The 24745-nt window shown below is 39.8% G+C and overlaps 1 protein-coding gene across 1 annotated transcript in view; it reads right to left on the reverse strand.

The window, feature by feature from the left end:
• Window positions 1-1327: 1327 nt before the first annotated feature.
• Window positions 1328-24745, reverse strand: part of LOC142016162 (uncharacterized) — a 33096-nt gene continuing 9678 nt past the window's right edge. Inside the window, exons 3-12 of the mRNA XM_075000419.1 lie at window positions 17483-17558; window positions 16032-16163; window positions 15344-15467; window positions 13092-13152; window positions 12947-12993; window positions 12443-12518; window positions 8631-8732; window positions 6312-7226; window positions 4474-4578; window positions 1328-2071 (exon numbers count right to left, since the gene is read on the reverse strand). Of these exons, the coding sequence (XP_074856520.1) occupies window positions 1756-2071; window positions 4474-4578; window positions 6312-7226; window positions 8631-8732; window positions 12443-12518; window positions 12947-12993; window positions 13092-13152; window positions 15344-15467; window positions 16032-16163; window positions 17483-17558 (1954 nt within the window). The 3' untranslated portion in view covers window positions 1328-1755. The remainder of the gene's footprint in view (window positions 2072-4473; window positions 4579-6311; window positions 7227-8630; window positions 8733-12442; window positions 12519-12946; window positions 12994-13091; window positions 13153-15343; window positions 15468-16031; window positions 16164-17482; window positions 17559-24745) is intronic.

Below are 24745 nucleotides of genomic sequence, written 5' to 3' on the forward strand. Positions count from 1 at the left end.
AGCGTCAATGTTAGTGCAGGGGTTGGCGCCCATGTCACATCCATGGACCCTGATTGCTCTGTTTCAGTGCAACAGTGCCTGCCCTCCATAGACAGTGAAGGGCCCATCACCGTCACCTGCAGGAGTCCTTGTGCTGCTCGAAACACCTCCAGCATTGAGGGTGTGCCTGGGGGCTCCCCCTCCACACCAGCTTTAACGGACACGCCTCCTACCCTTTGGCAGTGCGCACTGGAGCCTTGGACTTGAGGCCGCCCCACTTCGACTTTGGCGAGTGATGCCTCTCGTGCCGCCTCCACTTCATTGGCACCAACCAGTGATTGACTCCTACGATGCTGAGAAGGCAATGGTGCCTGCACCTGCTCTTGGTGCCAGGAGTCCTTAGGTGGCACCATGGTTGACAGCACTGGTGCACTTTGCACTGAGGAGGCTCTTCTCCTGCTGGAGACTCTTGAAGCTTAACAGCTGCCTCCATTAAGAGGACTTTAAGGTGTTGGGCCCTATCTTTCAAAGTTCTGGGCTTAAAGCCTTACAAGTTGAACAGTGGTCACACAAGTATCTTCCCCCAAGGAAATCAAACAGGCTAAATGAGGGGGTGTCACTTCTGAGTATACGTTTGTTGCACGTTGAGTAAGTCTTAAAGCCTTGGGAGCCAGGCATTTCCCAGCATCAAGGGAGATGGAAAGCCCCACCTTGGCTATCAGTTAAAACACTAAAACTAACTATTAAGTACTAAAAACTATTTACACTATAATAGGCTACTAGCTAAAGAATTGAGCAGAGAAAGCAACAGCTCCAATGACTGGCAGTGTGGAGAGAAGGAACTAAGTGGGGGAGGAGGATTGGGCAGTGCATATATTGGTTGCCATCCCTTGAGGTTTTTAAGTCCCAGCTTGACAAGGTCCTGACTGGGATGACTTTGGGCTGGCAGGGGTTGATCCTGCTTGAAGCAGGGGGCTGGACTAGATAATCTCCTGAGGATCCTTCCAGCCCTATGATTCTATGTTGGCGCCACTCCTATGGCTACTGACTAGGGCAAAAAGCTTCTGGTGACTGGGCATGCACCTGCCCACACTCAACTTGGAACAGACATAAGCAATTACTCAAAGAAGAAATCTAAGTTTTGCCCACATCATTGTACACCTATGGGTGAAAAATGCATACTAAAATGAATAAGAAATACATACTACTATTAAAGAAATATATACATATACATATAACATTATAATTAATTCAAATGATTGGTGAAAAGTTTCATTATGACACCAAGGCTTTGTTTTTTTGTTAGCAGGTAGCATTAAGAAATCTAAGACACCACCCTACAATTCAATCAAGTTGAGGTTACTTTTTGTTTTATTCATATGTTTTCTGTAATTTCAAATGCTAGTCTAACTTATGGTGCAGTTTTTTAGCTTTTTATTACAATTTTTGCATCCAGAAAGTATTTGCATTTAAAAAAAGTTAAACAAAAACACAACCACTATCAGGTGTTTGTTTTAGGACATAGGGTTCCAATTTCACTAAAAACAAGGACTATTTTCTTTTCACATGTATCGAGAATTTGTCTCCAAATACGCTTAACACAGACTATTTCATAAATGTAAAGTACCACGTCAGTAGAAACTAGTCTTAGAGACAAGTTCTCTTAACACTGAAACGTGAGTTTTCTAATTCGTTTAAAAAAAAAAAAAAGTTGGTCCACATACAACGTAAAATAGGTAAATACAGGTTTAATCAGAAATTTTGCTTTCTTTTTATTCAGTTCCAGTTGTAGCGCTCTCTTGGAGGTAAGTCATAACGTGTTCTCTCTTCCTCTTCGGGTCTGTAATCTAATGGCAAACCATAATTGTAATCGACTGTTACAATGGGTAATCTTTTGCCTTGCCCCACATCTCTTGTGAATTCACTTTGAAAAGGTTTCCTTTCATAATCAGTTGAATCATCTTCCTGGTGTATGGATGAGGACATATGCATCGTGCGTGACGAATACGGTGCATATCTGTTTCTTCCCCCTCTGTTGAATTCATCTGAAAGACGTGTTCTCCTATTATCTTCAGGACAGTTAGGCCGATTACTATAATAAAACCAAATGTTAACTATTCAACTCTTATGAGACACAATATTTCAAGAATAATAATTGGCTGGCATTAAACTCTAAAATGGTAGACCTTCAGAAGAGTGACTATAGATAAGTAATTTACTCTTTAATATACTGGATATGGGAATAGGTCACCTGGCTCCAAATTCTTAGCTTTTTATGCTTCATCTTAATACTATGTTCCAACTTCATCATTACTCTCAATTCCTTTCTTACAGATACATTTACATAGGTGCTGTTAACTTATTTGCATCTGTAAGATTTGTCTTCTTTTGAACTGACTACCCTTTTTGTAAGTTTATTTTACTTCTTGGATCATGGTTCTAGATTTAAGTCCCTAAATGCTGTGCAAAAAAATCAACATTAGCTTTCCTTCCTTTGGCATACAAAATAGAACACTTTACTGCATGTTCTCTACCACAATAATATCGTTCCTATGATACAGGTGACTTACGATCTAAGTAGTACTATATGCATATATGGTAAGGATGTGTGTGTGTGTTTTATATCTAAGATGTACTACATATATATAGTTTTGTATTCCATTGCTCTGGTCATAAACAAAGTTAGTTATCTTTCTTCATTTTCAACTCTTTCAGCTCTACGCTGGACTTAGCTTTAATTCACACATCGATAATAACTCCAAATCCTAGATCAACTAATAGTTAATAAATAAGGTGTACATTTTTCGTGGTGAAAATAATTAACCATTGGAACAATTTACCAAAGATTGTGATAGATTTTTCATCACTGACAACTTCTAAATCAAGACTGGAAATTTTTCTAAAAGATGTCATGCCTCCCATGCTTTATGAAAATTGGCTTTTGAATGAGAGTATGCATAACTTAAGGACACTTCACACTGAGTACCTCAAGTAACATATAAATCCTATTTTTACACTTAATAAAAACACTTTTGTTCACTACCAAGCCCAGTGTAAGTATCCGTTACCTGGTGGAGAAAGCAACCACTAAGCATATCCCTCATTCAATGATAAAGAGGGCTGACCTGATCTTACGAGCCTTCTCTGTGCAAAAAATTTTTTTTTTTTTACAGAGAGTAAGAAATTTGTTTGAGGTTTTAGTCGCATTTGAGGGTTGGTTTCCTGCTCTGTAAGGGGAGTGGAGTAATAACCCCAATTGCTGTTGTTTGTCTGTGGGGAGACCAGAGGATCTGGCCTGGCAGGACATGATGGTGAGGAGCCCACAGACCAGAAAGGTGGGCATCAGTGGCATGATCAGCACACCAGGAAACAACTCAAACTCTATTGATTCCACCCCTCACAATACAGCCTAGGAATTATTTGGGGAAAATTCTATTGCCTGTAAGGAAGTGAAACTAGACGATCAAGAATTTAGCATATATACCATATTTTGACTCTTTTCTCCCAGACTGTTTTAATATTTTGTATTTACTTTCCTTGCTCTGAATTTACCACCTACTGATCCAATTACCTACATCAGAGGTTCTCAAAACTGTCATAGTATGGAGTACATTTTTAAATTCAGAAAATGTGAAATATCTCCTCTCATATTCACACAGGACACCATCCCTCCTTCCTAGTCATAATTACATCACCCCAAATTTTCACATGGAAAAGTAACAGCAAAAATGATTTCAGTGTTACTTTTGCAGCATTTAAGGCAACGTAGCAGCTAGAAGCTAAGAGGATGGTCAGCATTCCCTCAACCACATTTAGGAACCAGCGATCTAACCAATCCAAATCTTTTTATATCAGGTTTTACTACCCCTCATAACTGCTCAATTTTGAAGTTCAGAATTACCTGCCAATTTTGAGAATTTGGGTTCTAATCCTGTAAAACACTTACACAAGTGAGTAATACCATGAACTGATGCTAGTTAAAGGACTAGAACTGAACAAATTATGAGGGACTATGAAATCACATTCACAAGATTTGGACTATTTAGGTCTGTCGTCTTGACTGTGGTATTTGGAACGCAGGTGTTCTCTGTTTCTAGCTAGTTAGTTTGCAGGTTTGGGACTTTGGGCTCAATATCACAAGTTCATATACACATATGAAAAAGGGTCTTCCATCAGATTCTAAATAACTTTCATGGTATGATCCAACCCCCAGAGAGTCTATGGAAACATTGATTTTTCTGGTGTTTGAATTGGGTCCTCAATACCAAGGATTTGAACTGCAACCTACATACCAGCAGGTGCCTAAAATTCTAGTAACAAGTAATGTGTATTATAATAACTCATCCATTATCACATATAATTATATGCATGCATGAATTTCATAATACAAGTGCACATCCAATTTAAATATGTATGGTCATGGTGGTAGGGGGGGATGATAATGAGTAGAGAGATATGTAGAGTAGTATGCAATATAGGAACACTGAGATCTACCTGTAACTTCTACTGAAATCATCATTATCAGATCCATAATCTCTGTGACGTGAAGAAGAAAAGTGAGGTTCTGGTAAATTTTCATTTGAAGAAAATGGTCGACTTCTGGGGAAAAAAAAAGAATTTGTTAAGAGAAGATTACAGGTTCAACTTCTCTGGTCCAGCACCCTTGGGACTTGAGTGGGCCTGGACCAGAGATTTTGCCAGACCAGGGTAAGTCAATTCTGCCCCCCTGCTGGCCTCCAGCCCCTGCTCCTTGGCTCCCCTCTCCACTGTCACCAGCAACTTTCCATCCCTTGCTCCCATACAGGCTCCCAGCTGCCAGCTCCCAGCCACCCTGCCCCAGCCACAGTTTCCCTGCACTGCAGCTTCCTGCCTGGCCCCAGTGGCAGCTTCCTGGGACCCCATCTTTCCACCTGGCTCTGGTTGCGGCTTCCCGCCTGGTCCTGGGGATGAGCTGCAGTGAGCTGCTGCTCCCCAGCCACAGCTTCTCTGGGCCCCAACTACCCACTCGACCCCAGTGATGAGCCACCACTCCCTGGCCTGGGCTGCCAGGGGTAGAGTTAGGGTTCCCAGCTCTGGTCACTACTCGCTGCTGCTGCTCCCATCTTGGGCTCCCTGGCTGCTGCTGGCCCCTGCCTTGCTGCCAGACCAGCTGTGGCTTCTCTGCCCTGGGCTCCTGCCACCAGTCTAGCTGTCCCTCCCCTTCTCCCAGCCCTGGGACTCTCTGGCCCTGGAAGATCCGTGGTCCTGTTGGACAATGGATGTTGCTGGACGAGAGAATGCAAGATGTGGGTGTTTTAACCTGTACTATGTTAAATAATTCGCTGACTCTAATGAAAGTTGTTTAAGATTTTTTTAAACAAGTAACCAAAACTATTTAGCAAGGAAGGAAGGCGTCAGTTATATAAATTAGTACAATTTTATCTAAGAAATATCAAAATTATAAAGTCTCAGCAGAATGATATCATATCCTACTTGTTTAAAGAGAGAAACAAATGTAAAGCAGTGATGGACAACCTGTGGTCCATCAGGATAATTTGTTTTCACGTCATGAGACATTTTGTTGAAACCATACACAGGTACTACACCATGCATCACCCAGTAGCAGCAGCTCTCTTTTCCTGCCCTAGGAGCTGTGAGGGCAGTGCTTGCATGCAAAGTATCCAGAGGGATGTGCTGGGAGCTATGCCAGGCAGTGCCTCTGGACAGTTAACATTAGAAAAATGTCTCACAGCCTGCAATCAGATTACTCTGATGGGCCATATGCAGCCCATGGGCACAAGCTGCTGTCAAGAATATTACTACTTTTATGTCGAAGGCTTTAATTTGAACCCAACAGTTTTATTCACAAGGTGCATGCTTGAGAGAGTCTTCAACGATTTACAGTTCTTAAATGAGGTTTGCTAGAAAGACATTACTTATGAAATAAACAATTAAAATCCAACACTTTCTCGCTACTTGCTGATTAGCTCACCTGGGTTAAACAAATTAACCTAATATCTCATTACCTTCAATCCTGAGGATTGATTTTCAAATGCAAGCCTCCTCGCTATAAAATGAAGTGAGATGAAGCAATCTGTCTCACATTGATTCTGAGCAGTTACTGGAAATGTACTTTAAAAAGTAATTCAGCTCTCTAATTTAAGAGTGTACAAAAAGGCTCCAGAGATCAGTTTCCCAACTTTAGGACCTGATCCTGCAAATTCTTAACATGAGTAAAAGGGTGGAAGGAACCTAAGTAATTGCTAATTATCCAAAAAATGTCATATAATAATATTTGAGGAACAATACTTGATATTCCCTAAATCTGCTGTAACAGCAAAACAATACTTCACCTGTCTGAACCCCATTCACGTGGCAAGTCATCATGGTCATGAAAAGGTTGCAGCCTTTGTCCATGCCCCTTATTAACAAAATCAAAAGCTTTCAACTGTGTCTGTTCTTGTAAGTCATCATAAGATTGATTGTCATTAAAAGGTCTGTGCCTTTGTCCAGGCCCCCTATTATCAAAATCTTTCAACTGCATCTCTGCTTGTAAATCATTGTGAGGCTGATGGTTGTGAAAAGGTCTCACCCTTTGCCCACGGCCCCTATTAACAAATTCAGAATCTCCCAACTGCATCTGTGGTTGTAAGTCATCGTTCATTTGGTAGTCACGAAAAGGTCTCAGCCTTTGCCCAGGCCCCCTGTTGATGAAATCTAAATCCCTCAACTGCATCTGGGACTGAAATTCATCATGAGACTGGTGATCATGGAAAAGTCTTCGCCTTTGCCCACGGCCTCTGTTGACAAAGTCAAAATCTTTCAATTGCACGTCCTCTGGTAATTTGTGAGATGGGGGATCAGGAAAGGGTCTTTGCCTTTGTCCACGGCCTCTATTAAACTCAAAGTCTTTTGACTGCATGTCTCCCTGTAAATCATCCTGAAATTGGTGGCCATGAAAAGGTCTCAGTCTTTGTCCAGGGCCCTTATTATTGAAATCTAGATCCTTCAGCTGCATGTCTTCTTGATAGTCATCATAAAACTGGTGGTCAGGAAAAGGTCTTCGCCTTTGTCCGGGTCCCCTGTTATAGTCCCAGTCTCTCATTTGCATTGGTGCTTGCAAGTCTTCCTGAGACTGTTGGTTATGAAACGGTCTTCGTCTTTGTCCAGGTCCCTTGTTAATGAAATCAAAATCTCTCAGCTGTATCTGTCCTTGTAGATCATTGTGAGTACGGTCATCATCATACATTCTTAATCTTTTCCCAGACCTGTGGAGAAAAGTAGTATTTTTAAACAGCTTATTTGCATTTATGTTATAAAAATTTCAAGTTAGCTATCCAGACAAAGTAGCATTTTTTAAACTATTCAGGATGACGATGAAGGACAGTATCGTTCTCATTCAATAATATAAAGGTACTAAGGTATTAGACAGGCTAAACTGTCCAATTATAGTATATAATATACATGCTATATAATCTCTCTTTCACAAACGTAAGTGGACCCAATAAAGAGACTGCCTCATTTACGTTGTCTCTCTTATTATAAAACATATTCTATTGCCAAAACTGTTAGAACTATTACAATTCCATGTCGCATTTTTAAGAGACTAATAACCCCAAAGCTGTGTCTACACGTGCACGCTACTTCGAAGTAGTGGCACTAACTTCGAAATAGCGCCCGTCGCGGCTACATGCGTCGGGCGCTATTTCGAAGTTAACTTCGACGTTAGGCGGTGAGACGTCGAAGTCGCTAACCTCATGAGGGGATCGGAATAGCGCCCTACTTCGACGTTCAACGTCGAAGTAGGGACCGTGTAGATGATCCGCGTCCCGCAACGTCGAAATTGCCGGGTCCTCCATGGCGGCCATCAGCTGGGGGGTTGAGAGATGCTCTCTCTCCAGCCCCTGTGGGGCTCTATGGTCACCGTGGGCAGCAGCCCTTAGCCCAGGGCTTCTGGCTGCTGCTGCCGCAGCTGGGGATCCATGCTGCATGCACAGGGTCTGCAACCAGTTGTCGGCTCTGTGGATCTTGTGTTGTTTAGTGCAACTGGGTCTCGGAGGGGCCCTTTAAGGGAGCGGCTTGCTGTTGAGTCCACCCTGTGACCCTGTCTGCAGCTGTGCCTGGCACCCTTATTTCGATGTGTGCTACTTTGGCGTGTAGACATACCCTCGCAGCGCCTATTTCGATGTGGTGCCGCGCAACGTCGAAGTTGAACATCGACGTTGCCAGCCCTGGAGGACGTGTAGACGTTATTCATCGAAATAGCCTATTTCGATGTTGCTACATCGAAATAAGCTATTTCGATGTTGGCTTCACGTGTAGATGTAGCCCAAATGACCACATATAAAACTAACAAAAAGAAATCACACACAAACTGCTGTACTAAAATGTTATCACGGACCAAGAGATGCAATATATGTCTCTTCCAAAACCAAAGGATAAAAAACTTTTACCGCATAAAAATTTCCCCGGTGACTCCAAAGTACTTGAAATGGAAGACATCCTGTCCTATTATTCCCTTGCTTCATCTTTTTATCACAACCTTAATTTAATTTAAAATAGGTATACTGAATTACTAGTACTGAAAATAGAACAGAATACCAATGTTTAATTATTTAAATTGTTACTTTTTAATTCTACTTTTAAAAAAATGTCATATTTTTGCAAATTACCCATGAAAATCTTCATTTGGGAACCTATCTACAGGTCCTTCCATCACATTTGGTGGGGGTATAATATCTTCATCAGGGTCCCATACATCCATTCCAAGATTACTAGGGAAAAAAATTTAATATAAAATTTCCTTTATTAAAATACTGAAATAAAGATTGTACTTTTTTCCAGCTCTTTAAATAAATTGACATTATGTGAGTGCCGGAAAGCTAGAATCACAGAACTACAGAACTTGAAGGGCACTCAAGAGGTCATCTAATTCAATCCCCAGCATCCAAGACAGGAATTCGTGTACATTCGGTGAATTTTAGTTTATTTTCTTCTGAAAAGGCTCGGAGAAAAAGGCAATCAAAATATGTTTTAACTCACTGACATACAATGTGATTATTTGGTAGCTGGAGCGAAGCTTCATGGTTAGTTACAAAATTGTCCCTCAGTTACTTTACCCTTTCCTATATGAAAGTGGACATGATAGTGGTTTAGACAGAAAAGGTAAATCACGTGTGCCTCTTTACATTCTCATAATACAGAAACGAGACAGTCAGTGAAACTGAAAGGCTAAAATAATGACTCTAAAGAAAATTTGCAGCTAACTTCACTACTACAATGATATGGAAATGAAAGAGCTTAGTAGAATTCAATGGATTAGAAAGCCATCCACAGATTTTTTTTTTCTTTTTTTAAATACAGAATACAAATCCTCATTCTCCAAGGCATTAGTTGGCTAATGACAATAGGGGCTAGGACAAATCTTCCCATCTGGGCCAGATATTCCCTGTCTGTTACAGAGTCTGTTTCATCTTCTTGGCCACTGTCGGAAACAAAACAGCAGGCTAAATGGACTACAGGTCTGATCTACAATAGCACTCGCTATGCAGCATATCAGGAAAGATTAACAGACTGAAAGTTTTGAAAGCTAAGGCTATGTCTACACTATATCATAATGTTGATTTTAAGGCTGTTAGCTCAATTTTACAATATCATCGTCTTCTCTGTGAATGCCATTATGTCAATTTTAGGAAGCGCTAAGGTTGATTTTATTACATCCACACAGTGAGTTGGTATAGCACCAAGTTCGAATTTAAAAGGTCAGATTAATGCTAGTGTGGAAAAAGCAATTATTTACATTGTCTTTATTGGCATCCAGAGGTGTACTGTAAGTGTTCCACACTGCCTCATGGTTGTGCCCTCTGGCTGCGTCCATCTCTGCTGCTCTCCAGGCACGAAGCTAGTAGGTAACAGGAAACGCCCGCAAATTTGAATTTGGCACCAGGAAGCCCAGGAAATTTAAGTGGACAGCTGGGGCCAATTTTGAATTCATTTCTTTATTATCAGCACTGTGATTGCATCTACCCCTGGACAAAATAGCTCCAACATGGGGTGGTGGCTTCTTCCCTGCACAGGATATAGCAGGAGAGGCCAAGGTTTTTTTTCAGCATTGCCGCCCACACCACATGGCAGCTAGGCTGGTGGGGGGCGGGGTCATGCTTATACGAGAGACCAATAAACTTCTTTATTATCAACATGGCAATCATATCTACCCATGAAAAAATAACCTCAGTGTGGGGTGGTGGCTTCTTTGCTGCACAGGATACAGCAGGAGAAGCTGAGACTTTTTTTTCCCCCCAGTTCTGGCACCAGCCCACGTCCCACCACCCCACGTGGCAGCTAGGTTGTGGGGGTCGTGCTTGTATGAGAGGCCAGGAAACTTCTTTTCTGTGGTTCACATTTATACAGAGGCAGCCCCCTCCCTCCCACATAGGCGCCATACAGTCGGGGTCTACCTGCCCCCCCACCGCATCACGTAGCTAACCCCTGACCCACTTAAAAGCATGCGCCTGAGGTGCGGTGCAGACCATGCTGCCAGACAGCACCATGTCCTGGCTTGCACACAGTGAAGGCTCGAAAGGCGGGAAATATTTTCAGGGCCTGGCTGTTGCCGGGGGAAGTCTCTTCCTGCGGGCTGGCTATTGCTTGGGGGGAGAAGTTTCCCCCCATTGTCTGGCTGTCACTGGGAAGAAGTCTCCCCCCATGACAAAGATTTTCAGGGCTGGCTGTCACCAGGGTTGGGGGTAGGAAGTTTCTGAAGGGACCATCTCAACTGGTCCCTCAACTACACCCTTAACCCCATATCATATGTGGCGGGGCCAGCCCCCACACTGGAGAAAGCCTCTGAAGGGACCATCCGAACTGGTCCCTCTGCTACAACGCCCACCCATCAATGCATGTGGGTGGGTCAGTGCCAGCAGTCAATGATATTTGGGGATGCCCCCTGCTGAGAAAGCCTCTGAAGGGACATGTCCCCAGAAAGAACCATATCAACTGCTCCATCAGCTTCCACACCCCACTATATAGCATGATCCACCGTACCAAAGCAAGCTGCAGTAATTTGGCTCCATTTCAAGAAAGCACTTTTTGTTTTCAGTGAACAGAGCTGTTTCCATTATTATTTGCAAGATGTGTCATAACATACATACTGTGCATTCAGGGGGCAATGGAAGTAGCAGAAGGACCAGTTGAGACAGCACCGTCACCTGGGTGATCCCAGGGCACAGTTATAAAAGCAAGAGATTTCAATTAATTTGTTGATCTTTGTTGATGCTTTCTTTCCAATCTTCATTTCTTTTGGCAAATTACTTATCAAATGGCTTCCTTACGACAGTTCATACCATATTGTGGTTTCAAGTGGGGCAAAGAAGCTGGGGGACCAGTTGAGATGGCACAATCATCTGAGTGATCCCAGGACAGTCATTCCAGCACGTGGGTATGACAGTCCCCTGCCAGGCATGCCATTTGCTTTTTTACAGAAAGTCATACGATTCTAGCCAGGTAGGGGTGATTTCAAGGTGGGGCAAAGTAGCAAAAGGGACCAGTTGAGATGACACAGTCATGTGGGCGATGCCAGGGCACAGAGTCATTCCGGTAGGTGGGTATGACAGTCCCCTGCCTGGGACGCTAGTTGGCTGATCAGGCAAAAGTTGTACCTAAAGGTGTTCTTTCAATAGAGGAAAAGCAGCTGAGCAAACAGTTTACATGGTTCAGTTACCTTCTGAAGCCAGCTTATCTGGTTTTCTTTCACCTGGGATTCCCTACTTTTCCTTCTTCTGAAAAAATAGCTGTTTCCTTTCCACAGGACAGAAATGGGGGCAATGCAATATGGGAAGATGACATCACATGTCCACAACCACTTGCAGGGCATTCTCTCTCATATTGCACCACTGAAAAAACCCAGAATGCTACAGGGCTCAGGGAACCATGGGATAGGTTCTCACAATGCACTTGTGCAACAGCTGATGTTTGGCAAGTCAATGTGGCAGCACTAACTCGACTTTGTGGGGACTTTGGGGGAAGGTGAGGATACTCAAATTCGAATTTATAAAACCCAGCATTATAAAATCGAATTTAAGAAAACCGAATTTATATCATAGTGTAGACGTAGCCTAAAAGGGGAGAGTTAATTCCAGAGTTAAAGAGCCCTCATTAATGATTTCTTGCTAACTGTTCCCTCCCATTTACAACTCTTTAACACACATAAGGAAGTATGACCCAACAAAAGAATTTAATAAGAAAAAGCAATCTGTAAAACAAACCCCTTCACTTGATGTACATTTATAAAACAACACTAAGGGGAAAACCGTACTTCATGCCACTCATATCCATAGTCTTCAAAGATAAGTGCCATTAGTGTAATAAGAAGGGTTAATATAAGCTTAACAAGACAAGAAGCGACATTTAAAATTAGGCCTAAAATTGCAAATGCAAGGACCAGCATTTGCCAACTTCAATAATGTAATTAAAAGCCTTTGCCTACCTTCTCATTGGCTGAGTTCTGAGATCTGTTAGGTAAACAAGACCATCTATACGATGGCCTCTAGCATCACCAAAAGCTGAAGAAAATTGTAAAAAGATTAGCATGTGCAAATAAACACGCCTGGAACACAGCTGTAAATAATGTGGCCAGTCAGCATTCCATGTAAACCATGGCACAGTGAACTTGAAATAAGTTCACTACTGATTCCTGAAATTCAGTATTAATTGCAGCCGACTGACATTTTTGCAGCAACCTGTTTTCCAACTCTAGCTACTACAGTTACAACTTATTACTGCACCAATAAACACAAACATTTAAAACCTACAGGGGTGTTGTAGGGAGGGAACTATCCCTCCATCTGATGAGATTCAGATGTTTAGATACTCAAGTAATGCCAGGCATGGAAGATGGATTTATCTCTGGGATTCTATACAGGAGTTAAGTATGAAGTAGCTTTCACAGCCCCACTGTAAACATATGTTTTGTTCAAGTTCTATGACATACCTTGAATTGCTGTCTCAGGATCCCAACCTTCAACATCAATAAGGTATCTGACAAAAAACATGGTTTAATTATTGTATATTAAGACAGATGGAGACATGTTAAATTAAATGAAAAGAAATTATCTGAATTTTCATGTAATACTTGCCTACATATAAGGTAGCCAGTTCTATTAATTCCATTGGTACAATGAACTCCAATGAGTTTATCTATGAAAAAGATATGAAAAAATGAAAATACCATAAAATAAAGAGTGCAAAACAGAAAGAAGCCATTTGTTGTTTACACTAAAGCAATTTCAGTTAGCACATGTACTGTTTGCAAAATTACAATTTAGCCTCTGTGCACGCACGCGCACACACACACATTCAGAATGTATGCTCTTCCTACTGGAGTTGCAGCAGCAGTTACCTCACTTACTTCACATCCACTTCTCAACCTCTTGGAAATTAGACTAGTCCAGGCAGGGCATGGAAAAAAGTGGGGGAAACTGATGGTAAGAAAAATTGCATGACTAGATAACTATCAACCACAATGTGAAAAGGAAATTGAAATCAACCAACTATAACAAAATGTGACTGACTTTGTGAACATGAGTTTGGTGGCTGTTTAAATTTGTTCTTAGACAGTTTACTCACACTCTTCCGAACCCTTTCAAAAGCAAAAACATTGAAGCCAACTCATCAGCCTACTGGTAATAGCCCACTGCTAGAGAGATCCAAGTACAGGTATCTAAATTTGGTCCAATATTCCTGAGATGGCAAATGCCTACGGCACTGTGGAAACAGTGTATTTAGTTTCCTGCTTTTTATTGCCACATCCAGTCAACTCAGGAGTGGCATGTACAGACTCTGGAGAAAACTATGTGTTTTGTGTCAAACTGGGAATCTCGGCTTCTGACCAACATTTAAACCAAAACATTCAAGACCAAAAGGGCACCTGAAGGAATGCCTCTGCCACATCCAAATCATCAATTACACAAGATGGAAACTCCTTATACTTCAGCTCATAAGCCAGATACATAAAGAAGCCTAGACATTACCTACTGGGATAAGAAGGAATCATCCATAAGACCTTTCTTTTTTCTCCAACATTTCAAATTTGTGCTCTGGTACCTGAGATTTAGGTTCACCTGCAAGACTGGCCATCCATAACAGAACCATATGTCTTATCTGAGGTACAGCAGTCCAACTTTGGCAATGGAATTTTTTTGACACAAACCATTAAAAACAAATCACAGAAGAAACCTTCAGGAGAACTGTCCCTTGAATCAGACACAAGCTTAATAACTCTCAGCTGCAAGCAAAGATTTGTTCCAAAAAGATCTGAAATGATGCTGCGCAAACTTCCAATCATCTCTAAAACTGTATCATGATCTTAAAGAATTACTAGCTAGGACTTCAGAGTAAAGGAGTATGCAGCTGCCATCAAAATATCTTCAAAAGATGACTTGTAGCTACTAAACTACATAACCAATTAGCTAAATGACATCTTCATGCTCTTGTTCTATATCCTTGATTCATAATTCAGAGAATTTACAGTAACACTACTATGTGGCTCTGCTATGAAGTAGAGCAGGGGTACGTAAAGTGGGGAGTGACCCCCCTCAGGGGGAGGGGGTGTGAAATTTCATAAGGGGAGCACAGCACAATCGGTTGCTGGATCTCAGGCTTATCCTTCTCATTAAAATGTTGGAATATGTTGCTGTTTTGATGTAAGTGTATTCAAATTTATATGCCAATTAATAACATTTTTACATTCTACATACTTATCTTCTTACAGATGCTGGAAGTTTTTTTTTTCCCCCAAATGAACATAACCAAAATTTCTGTCAATTTAGATTGCCTTAGACAGGTTGGGGGGCCCTTGCTAATTGCAGGGATGGAAAGTGGGGCCCAATGTAAAAAGTCTGCTTACCCCTAAGTAGAGGGTGGAAATCAGATAGGAGGCTATCACATTATATGGCTTCAAAAGGGAAAGGCTATCTCACAACGAAAGAAAATAAAAAGTATGTTCAGAAAATAATTGATTGTCTCCAATTACAGGAACACAGAAAGAGTTAGGAAACATATTGTACACAGAACTATATCAGTGGCTCCCCAGCAGTCGTCCACCAAGTACTTGTTGGTCACATGGTACCAACTCTCCTTGTTCTCAGCAGACACATCACATTAAATACAGCTAAAGACATATCACTATTAGGAAAGTTGTCAGTATAAATCAGTGCCGTAGCTGACGTAAACGTTTTGTAATGGTAAAAGGAATAGGAGATGATACATGGTATTATGAAGTTACAAAACTGGATCACACTAAGAAAAAATCTGAACATCTCTGAACATCACACATTTAAGATTTACATAATGTGTTGGTCTTTTATAGGATTAAAATGCTGTTAATTACCATTTTCTGCATTTTCCCAAAGGAACTTTCTGACCCATTTTTTGAATTGTAGAATAGTAGCATTATCAGGGACTTCAAGTCCAACAGTATACAATTTCTTATACTGCACGCTTTTAGGTAAATCCTAACAACGACAACGAGAAAAAAAATAGCAACAATCATCAGTCATTAAAACTTATAGCACAATAAAAATTAAAATATAAACAAACCCAGATGTAAGTCACTGGTTCAACTCTATATCAACAGTGATTGCAAATGATCACTACATAGTAATATTGGAAAATCTGTACTTGGAAAAACTGCCATAGAATTAGTTAATTAATTATCTATTAGAATAGCATGTCTTCAGGGCTGGGTCCATGTCTTCCTGTATGTTTGTGTGAAGTCTAGGACAGTATTCTTGATCAGTGATTCTGGGAATTTCAGTACTACAAATAAATACAGTATCAACATTAACTAGGATCAAATGCTGGAAAAGTTCCTGCATGAAGCCATAAAGGAATGCTAGCTGAGGGTAAGATAATTCCTTCATGATGTAATTCTGCACAAATTTCTGCTGAAAAGGGGTACCATAGTAGATGGTTCACTTATGTGTTCCAACATGACAATTTCTAGACTGGCATTAAGTAACACAAGACAAAAGATAGCAGAAACTATACACTTCATTCTATTACTTGTTTACTATTACCTTGACTTCATAATATCGTGTGGTGTACGTTAAGTCAATAATTAATCCAAGTTCCACATTTAAGGCTTTCATTGAAGCAATCAGGTCTTTTGGTGTAAATTTTTGAGTTGGAGTAAGTCTCTGGTTGATTGCCTATGGTGAAAAAGGAAAACTAAGGCAGTGTTTTACAAATTCCAATAAAAATAGAAACACCTTCCTCTTATAAAATAATCAAGGACAAGAAAAAACAGTCATTCAATGTGTTATATGATAGAACCATATTAGTGTATTATGCAGATTCAAACACTATATTGACATGAAACTGACGATCCAAAATAAGTTAATGTTTTAATTGTATGATATTATGACAGGAAACACTGATAAAGCAGTCTCTCGTGCGGAAGCATTAATTTTTTATTATGAAAAACATCCTGCACAATGAGCAACGAATATAACAATTCAAAATAATCTCAAGCACAGACAAATCTCATATTGATGTCAATCAGCAAAAGAAAAAAACAAAAATCTTACCCACTTGGTCTGAAAAAAGTCCAAACAACCAGTCTATTCTACATAGAAAGTAGGGAGCTCTGATAGAACAATTTACTCGTTCACCTACCTCTCTTGCCCCAAATATTGTGAATACTTATTTCTTCCTATGCCAATTTCATAGCTAAAATCAACTTATCAGTAGTTAACCGTTATGGCTGTCTCCATGGAAGAAGGTCGAAAGCAGAATTTCTCCCATCGACCTTCCTCAATCCTCACTGCTCGCAGGAGTTCTAGGGTCAACTTTGACCCTGGAAAGCACTGTTTCATGCAAGCACAAAACAAAACCCCAGAAGATCAACACTGAGTGGGTCAATCTTCTGTGGCAATATAGACAGATGTAGGCCTAGGGAACAGTTAAGCAAAGCATTTCTTTACAATATACTTCTATCCATTTCTGTGCTATTTACAGCAACAGGATAGAGAGACATACATTTATTTCAAAAGTGCACTAATGACCACTACCCTTTAATGGACGTCGTAAAGTTAGTTTCTGGTTTAGGTGAAGTGGACAGCTATCCACATCATAAATAAATCACAAACACAATTAGTCCTCTTGTTACAGCAGTTTCAGAAGTTCAAAGATTGGACTCAAGACTGAACTGACAAAGTCCATAAGCACTAAATTCTGTAATCTAACTTGATTAAATGAATGGTGCTGTTTAGCTAGTGAGAAAGTCATAATATATAAAAAAATAAGTAAATGTACTCAGTAACACCATGTATCAGTTGACACCAAGAAAAGAGAACATCTTAAGTTTATGAAACGCCCACTGGAAAAGGACTGAACATGCTAAATGCTAATTTTAATATAAAAATTTCTGTAATTTTTCCACTTCAAATCTGCTCTACATCTTGCTCTTTTCCATAATTCTTCACATCACATTTAGCACAAACTGTCTGAAACAACATTTTACACATACCCCTTTCAAAGGCACTTTGAAAGCAATGAATCTTGTTCCTGGTATAGGCTGTCCAACTGGTGTCAAAGTCCGCCACCTATTATGAAAAAAAATTGTATATTTTTCTGAACACTTAAAGGTTAAAATACTTTTCAAACTATCCTAAGACACCTGAGGTTTCATATGGCTACTTTTCTAATAAAATTCCTTCTTTGAAGTAAACTTTCCTCAACAAAAGCACAAAATAATGTTGATCTTTTTGGTATCAAGATACATTTCAAGCTACATTAAATGTATTATAAACATCAGCGTCTGTTGTTCCTACATCTTCCCAAACAGAAGGATGTAAATAGCATCCAGGTCTCATTGATGGATCATAAAGCTACTTCCTTGATATGTCAAGTCCAGATTTATAGAAGACTTCAGAACCAAGCAGCAGTCCTAGTTGGACTAGTAGTCAGGTTTTTGCAAGTGCTTAGCTCGCTACTTTATTAAAATGTCTAAATAGAAATCAAGCTCTTTAGAAAATCTGCCTTATTTCACCAGGGAATATTTCAATTTCTATAAATCCAAAATAAATACTCTTAGCTAGCATGATTATTAAAACTTGTTTTGTTTTGTTTCAACATTACATATTTAAATAATGCTAATAACCTACAAATTGAGGAAGGGAAACTTCACAGATTCTAAGGCCAGAAGGGACCACTGTCACAAATCAGTCTGACCTACTTTATAACACAAGCCACATATCTTCCCCAATTTAACTCCTAGACTCTATCTTTTGGAAAAGCATCCAATCCTGACGCAAAAGTTTCCAGTTACAAAGAATCCACCAGGACCCTTTGTAATGGGAAAAGGGCTTAAGATGCTGAAGGAACATTAGCAGAGTATCGTTTAGGAGAGTCAGAATACAACATTAGCATTTCTCAAGAGCATAAAGATTCTTCCCTTCTTCAGCACTACTACCCAAATTTTATGGTGATACAGGTGACCCTCCAGAACTAAGTCTGCAACCAGGCTTCTACTGCAAGATCAATCTTCACAATTCTTCTAAAAAAGCAAATATATTTTCTAGTGAGAGTTTTGTGATCACTGTGGCTATGTCTATACTAGAAGCATCTGCCTATAGAAGTTATTGTCAGAAGAGCTGTTCTGACAAAACTTCTGTTGACAAATTGCATCTACACACAAAAGTGGATTGATGTTTTGATCCACTCTGTCGACAAAAGGGCCCTCTGGAGCACCTACATGGGTTTTTTTTGTCAACGGTTTCTGTTGATAAAATGCTTTTTGTGTGTAGATGCTCCATGAGTCTTGTTGACAAAGCCCCCACTTCATCTACAAAGCTCTATAGTGTAGACGTAGCCTATTACTATACTCTGGGTTTTTGCCCATAAATTTCAAGTAATTAAATGAAATAGTTCTGAAGTTAAAAATTAGTCATTTGCACATTTAAAAACTTGTATTTTTTCAAACTATCTTCAAAATGGGACGGCTACCTTTAAAAATTTCCATATAGCTCTAAAAGCATACATCTACTGGGAAGAGCTGAATTAGGCAGATCAAATTTGTGAGGTAAAAAGCCCATAGGTAGGTGGCTATCAGCAACTTGGTGAAAATATTTTAATTTGGATGCATTATATGTTTCTGAAAATCAACTACTGTTCATGCACTGTTGGCTTGTTGCTAAAATGCTGTGTACTGCAAGTGCACCTGGATCTCAGTGAGCTATAAATTCAACTGCATCCCCCAAACACATGAAGGAACAATTCTAAGTGTATCTAGTATGGATGCTCGTGACAGGTTACATCACTAGCTAAAACTTACACAGGAAGCTTGGAGCAGGAAACTATCTGCAGTGGCAAAGCTACTAAACCACAGATCTCCGCATCTGATGTTGTTTACTGATTTGTAGAATGGGGCCACTCAAATTGATCTGGTTTTGCAATTGTTTTGTAATCTACAGATGAAAAGTCAGATGTAAGCGCAGTCTGTTTCATAGAAGCATAAATATGGTGGGATGGATTGTGGGCCACCAGAGGGAAGAATGTTTGGTCCTCTTTAAGGACTTCTGCACTCTGCCTCCATGGATTTGAAGACAGAGAGGCTATGTCTACACTACATATATTTTTTGAAATAATAACCATTATTCTGAAATAGCTTTTTGAAGATCTACACTACACACATGCTATTTTGAAATAGCAGGTGAATTAATTTGATATTGGTAAACCTTATTGCAGGAAGAATAATGTGCTATTTCAAAATAAGCCAAAATGGGCTCCAGTGGCACTACTTCAAAACAGGAACTGTGTGTTCAACATGGGATTTCAAACTAGCTCTTCCAGAATCGCTTATATCGAAAAAAGGCTATTGTGTAGGCATAACCTGAGTAAACAAAGTGCCTTGCATGTTGAATAGTAACAGAGAGGAAGCCATGCTAGTCTATAACACTGTCAAAACAAAAAGCAGTCAAGTAGCACTTTAAAGACTAGCAAAATAGTTTATTAGGTGAGCTTTCATGGGACAGACCCACTTCTTCAGACATCTGTTCTGGTCTGGCTATGGTCTGAAGAAGTGGGTCTGTCCCATGAAAGCTCACCTAATAAACTATTTTGCTAGTCTTTAAAGTGCTACTTGACTGCTTTTTGTTTTGAGTAAACTAAATATCTGTAGAGTTAAAGTGTGATTTATATAATTTCCTTTCACATTTTAATGTAACCAACACTCATCTCACCATTAGCGAAATTGGATTTCATCTGCTATGAACTTTCGTTTTGTTTATATATACACCAATGTGTATATGAACAGGAAGGAACTGGCAAAAACCATTTACAGAGTGTGAATAGGGATGCTGAAAAGAGAGGGGACTTGTATATTAAAGGAGTGTATTGATTAGTATTCTGCAATATCAAAATATTTTTAAATAGTTTAAAAGTTGGAGAGTTTGTTGAATTTGACACACGAGTAGTTAGATATGCAATGGTATTTATTTTTTATCTGGATTAATTGCCTAACGAACAGCATTTTTTTTCATAAGAGCATTCTACTGCATGCTCACTTTTGCATTTACCAAACATTTAACCCTCAGCTTTCCACCGCACTGACTTAACTAATTAGTTACAGAGATATATTTAAACAATAGATTTAATCTGTACTTTAATTAATCAAGAGCAAATATTGGACTGCTGCATCACTAAATGGATCAGACAGGAACTTCTGACTAGAAGAGAAAATGTTACTTACACACAATCTATTTTATATTTGAGTTTGTCTGCCAGTTTGTTTCCATCTACCTGTTCAAGAACTCCTCCTAAATGGTAACAGCTAGGAGTATCAAATGTATCATACAGCTTCTTCTTATCATAACTTAAAGCAATGTAAAGGTTTGGTTGTGATAGGACAATGGAATGTCTGTGGAATGCAACTGTTTTTCATAAAACAGAAAGTGAGGGCTCTGCTAAGAGGGACTGTTACACTGAATAATGAATGCAGAGAGGGTGTGGGGGTAGCAAGGGTCCAGAACTAAGGACTGGGACAACTATAACTCCATTGGGATAGCAGGGGGTAATAGTGGAGAAAGGGGTGACTACAATATATTTCAGAGAGTTTGTCTGTTTCTGTGTCTGTCCCCTTGCCAGGAGACATGCACCCTTCCCCTGGCTGTGTCCACTGCAGCGGCCATGGACAGGTGCTTCTCACCTGGTCCCAAGCTGATGTGGTGTGAGAAAAGGGACTAGGTTGTCTCCAGTTCCCAGAGAAGCCTGCACACTGAACACCCCTCTTTCTCAGCCCCTCCCCAGAACAATAATTTAAATTAAGAAAAACAAAAGTTGAGTTAAGGATTTGAGCAATGCCAGGTAAATAGCAGATCAACAAATACATTTTGAAAGTGTAGTTTAATGAGTTTTTGGTTTCAGATGTTCAAAAGCTTCCTGATGGACTCCAATGTAGATTAGTGTTCTGTTTACTGCAGCCTCTGTGCACATTTCTAAAGCATCTATCAAAGTAACTGAAAAAGCATTTCTGTGGTTACTTATGTGAAAAGGGGTCAATGAGGGACATGCTTTACACCACCTATTCATGTCGAGATGGCATTACAGCAGCTTGAAAAAAAAAATCGACACTAAAACACCCAGATCCCTCTGTCTACTTGAAATGGGGTGAATACAGGAAACAAACACTGTGAACCCAAGATTAGGGTTCCTAGGTACTACCGTAATATTAATAGCACAGGTAGAATCTCCATCATCCAGCATGCTCAAGATGGAGCTGGTGCCAAACAAGAGAATTTGCTGGATCATGGGAGGTCAGTATTGTCTAGCACATTGCCAAACACTTCCACTGCACACTGGGCTCTTAGAAGACATTTAGGGGTAAACTATAGCTAAGTAACAGCACAGAACACTGAGAGCCAGGACGGGTGGCTGTAAACAAAATCTTTATAGGACCACAGGAAACTTGGCCACCTCCATGATATGTAGTTGTCCAGTTAACTAAAATCATGCTGGATTACAGATGTTGCTGGATGAGAGAGTTCCAGATTAGAGACGTTCAATCTGTATTAATAAATACAACAAATCAATTTCCATGAGAAACCAGTAAGGCCAGATAGTTTGTATACAGCAATTTATTGTTAAGGTGCAAAACAGCTTCAGCTTCCTGCACGTCCACTTTTGTCAAATAATCCTTCTTCTGATAAACTGCGGAAACCAAACTACATTAAACAAGTTACATACAACTATCATACTAGCACATGGGCACAAAAGGTCAGCTGGTGGTCTACCAAACTAAGCACCCTTCATTAAACCTTTTCATTGTTAAAAAATTATTGCAGCATCAGCAGTGGACTTTAACATGAAATAGTCCAAGCTATTTGTATTTTTGCTATTCATATAGCTGTACACAAATATGTACACATTCAACATCAGAGACGTGAGTGTACTAATCTACTGAAAAACAAATTTTGCACATAAAGCATGCTTAGAACACAGTCCAGGTGAATTTGCTTTTTCTTTTGTATTAGGCCAAAGAGCTTATCGTGTATTTGACATTCAACACGCTTCCAACAGGTGTAGAGTGGTAAATTGTGTGTGAAGATATGTTTAGATTAAAAATAGTTGTCTTGCAACCCAAGTTTTTAGATGGTAATACGATGTTTGTTCCTCTAGTACCCTACATTCACATAAGGGTGAATTGTTTTTCAAATGCATTTTGAAGGATTTAACTTCAATCTCTGTATTACAGGGCAGACATTTTTAAGGGTAGAAGAAAAAGGAAAATATCACTGCCAAATAGTTTTCCCTCTTTTTTTCCCATCCATGTGTGGAATAAATATTGTTGGCCCATCCAGGCATATACAGACGTGCACCACCAGTAGAAACACATGCTGCCAGCTGCGGGTGCCTTGCTAATCAGCTGGGCAGCATTTTAATCTCTTCTGGGCAGCCATCCAAGTATTCTGCTTAGCGGGAATACTGCTGCCAAACAGCCATTGCTTCTATTCTTCTTACCCATCTTGCAAAACTGTCCCAAAATTCAACAGCTGGGGCTCAAAAAAAAAAAAAAAAGAAAAATCTATTTAGCTTCCCTACTGCAAAATGATAAGATGAGAAGTTAGGTATTTTACTTTCAAGTTAAAAAAGCTGCTTGCACTGGACAAGCAGAATTTTGCGAAACTGTTCAGTCAGCTTTTAAATTCTTATTAAAATTCTTTATTGAACTTCCTGAAGGTACCAGAAGTTGGGAGATGGTCTACAAGATTAACAAGAGATCAGTACTTTTAGCCTTGTGCAGGTGTGTTACATTTAGAAAATGTCTGCAAAACAGGTACAAAAAAGGCGTGTGCCAACTTAATAGAGGTGCTGTGCAAAAGCTCAGTGTCTAACTCTGAATCACAGAATACCAAAACTGGAAGAGACCTTGAGAGGTCACAGAGTTCAGAACTCTGCACTGTTATGTTCATAAAGTGAATTACATAAGATTTCTGAGGATTTAAAAAAAAAAAAAAAGTGAGACGTGTTTATTTGGAGAAGCAGCACTGAATCTCTCCCCATGATGGTACCAAAAAGGTAACAAGGCCTCTAGTTCTCAAACTAGCAGAACAGAGTATCCCCCAAACACCAGAAGATGTAACTTTGTAACATGACAGCTCGAGTAAGCTCTTTCATATCTGGCATTCTATCCTCCAGAACACTCAAATAACCAGCACTTTAACCAGAAGAAATTTTAGCTATGCTTTCCACAAGTACCATATAGTGAAAGTAAATACAAATAAACACAGCAAATGCAATATATGTTTACAGTGTACAATAATACTGTTGTTGGTTAACACAGTACCCTGCACACCTTGTTATTTGTTCCTTAATATCTGATCTTGTTTTTCTTTAGTGTTATGCATTGCTAGGTATACATCTATTTTATCCAGAATATTTGACTATCCAGCAACCTCCTGGTCCTGCTGGATATGAAAGAGTTTACTGTACTTGTATTCCCCATGGCTTTTGATCAGTATCTCCACTGTTAGGATTCTTAATTTTTCTTTTATTAGAACCCAATACATTTTGGAGATCTTAAGCCCATGACTTTCTGAGTTAAGGTTTAAATGAATCTTCATCCTCCAAGGGAAAACCTACTACTAACATAAGACTCTTCCTCCTTTGCATAAAAGAATGGTTTAAACACATACATGGAAAAAGGCAGACTATGTCCTGTTTTAAAAACAGGTTGCTCACAATTTCCTAATTCACCCTCTCATGAGTGAAGCCAGGCAGTACGAGCAGGGTTATTTTCTCAAGAAAACTGTGTAGCTTCACCATCATTTTAACATTTGTTTTTATATTATGACTGCCATCATAAGAATACATTAGCTGGCCTTGGAACTCATCTTCTAAGTTAGAGCTAACATAACAAGAGTTATTACACCAGCTGATTGGGACTTGAAGAATAATTCAAGACAGGCATGTTATAGAAGTCTCATTTGCTCCCAGGCTCTTCACCATACACATTATTTTATCATTATTTGGGTGAAAGGATCAAGAATTTGTGGAAGCAGAGCAAGGGTAGTCCTAAGAGAACAACGTTTTGAGAGATTCAGGGAGAGGTTAAAAATATTGTGACTGTTCAGCTCAGAAAAGGGAAAGCTACAGAGCAATAGGATAGAGGTCAGTAAAACTATTAGTGTGCAGAAAGTGAAAAATGCCCGTTTTGTACCTTAACAGTAGGCACGTCTGGGCTGCCTGCCCCCACCCTCACCCCTGGAACTCAACACCTGGTAAGGGTAGGTGG

The sequence above is a fragment of the Carettochelys insculpta genome, chromosome 7, assembly GCF_033958435.1.
Source record: "Carettochelys insculpta isolate YL-2023 chromosome 7, ASM3395843v1, whole genome shotgun sequence".
In the NCBI taxonomy this organism is placed as follows: Eukaryota; Metazoa; Chordata; order Testudines; family Carettochelyidae; genus Carettochelys; species Carettochelys insculpta.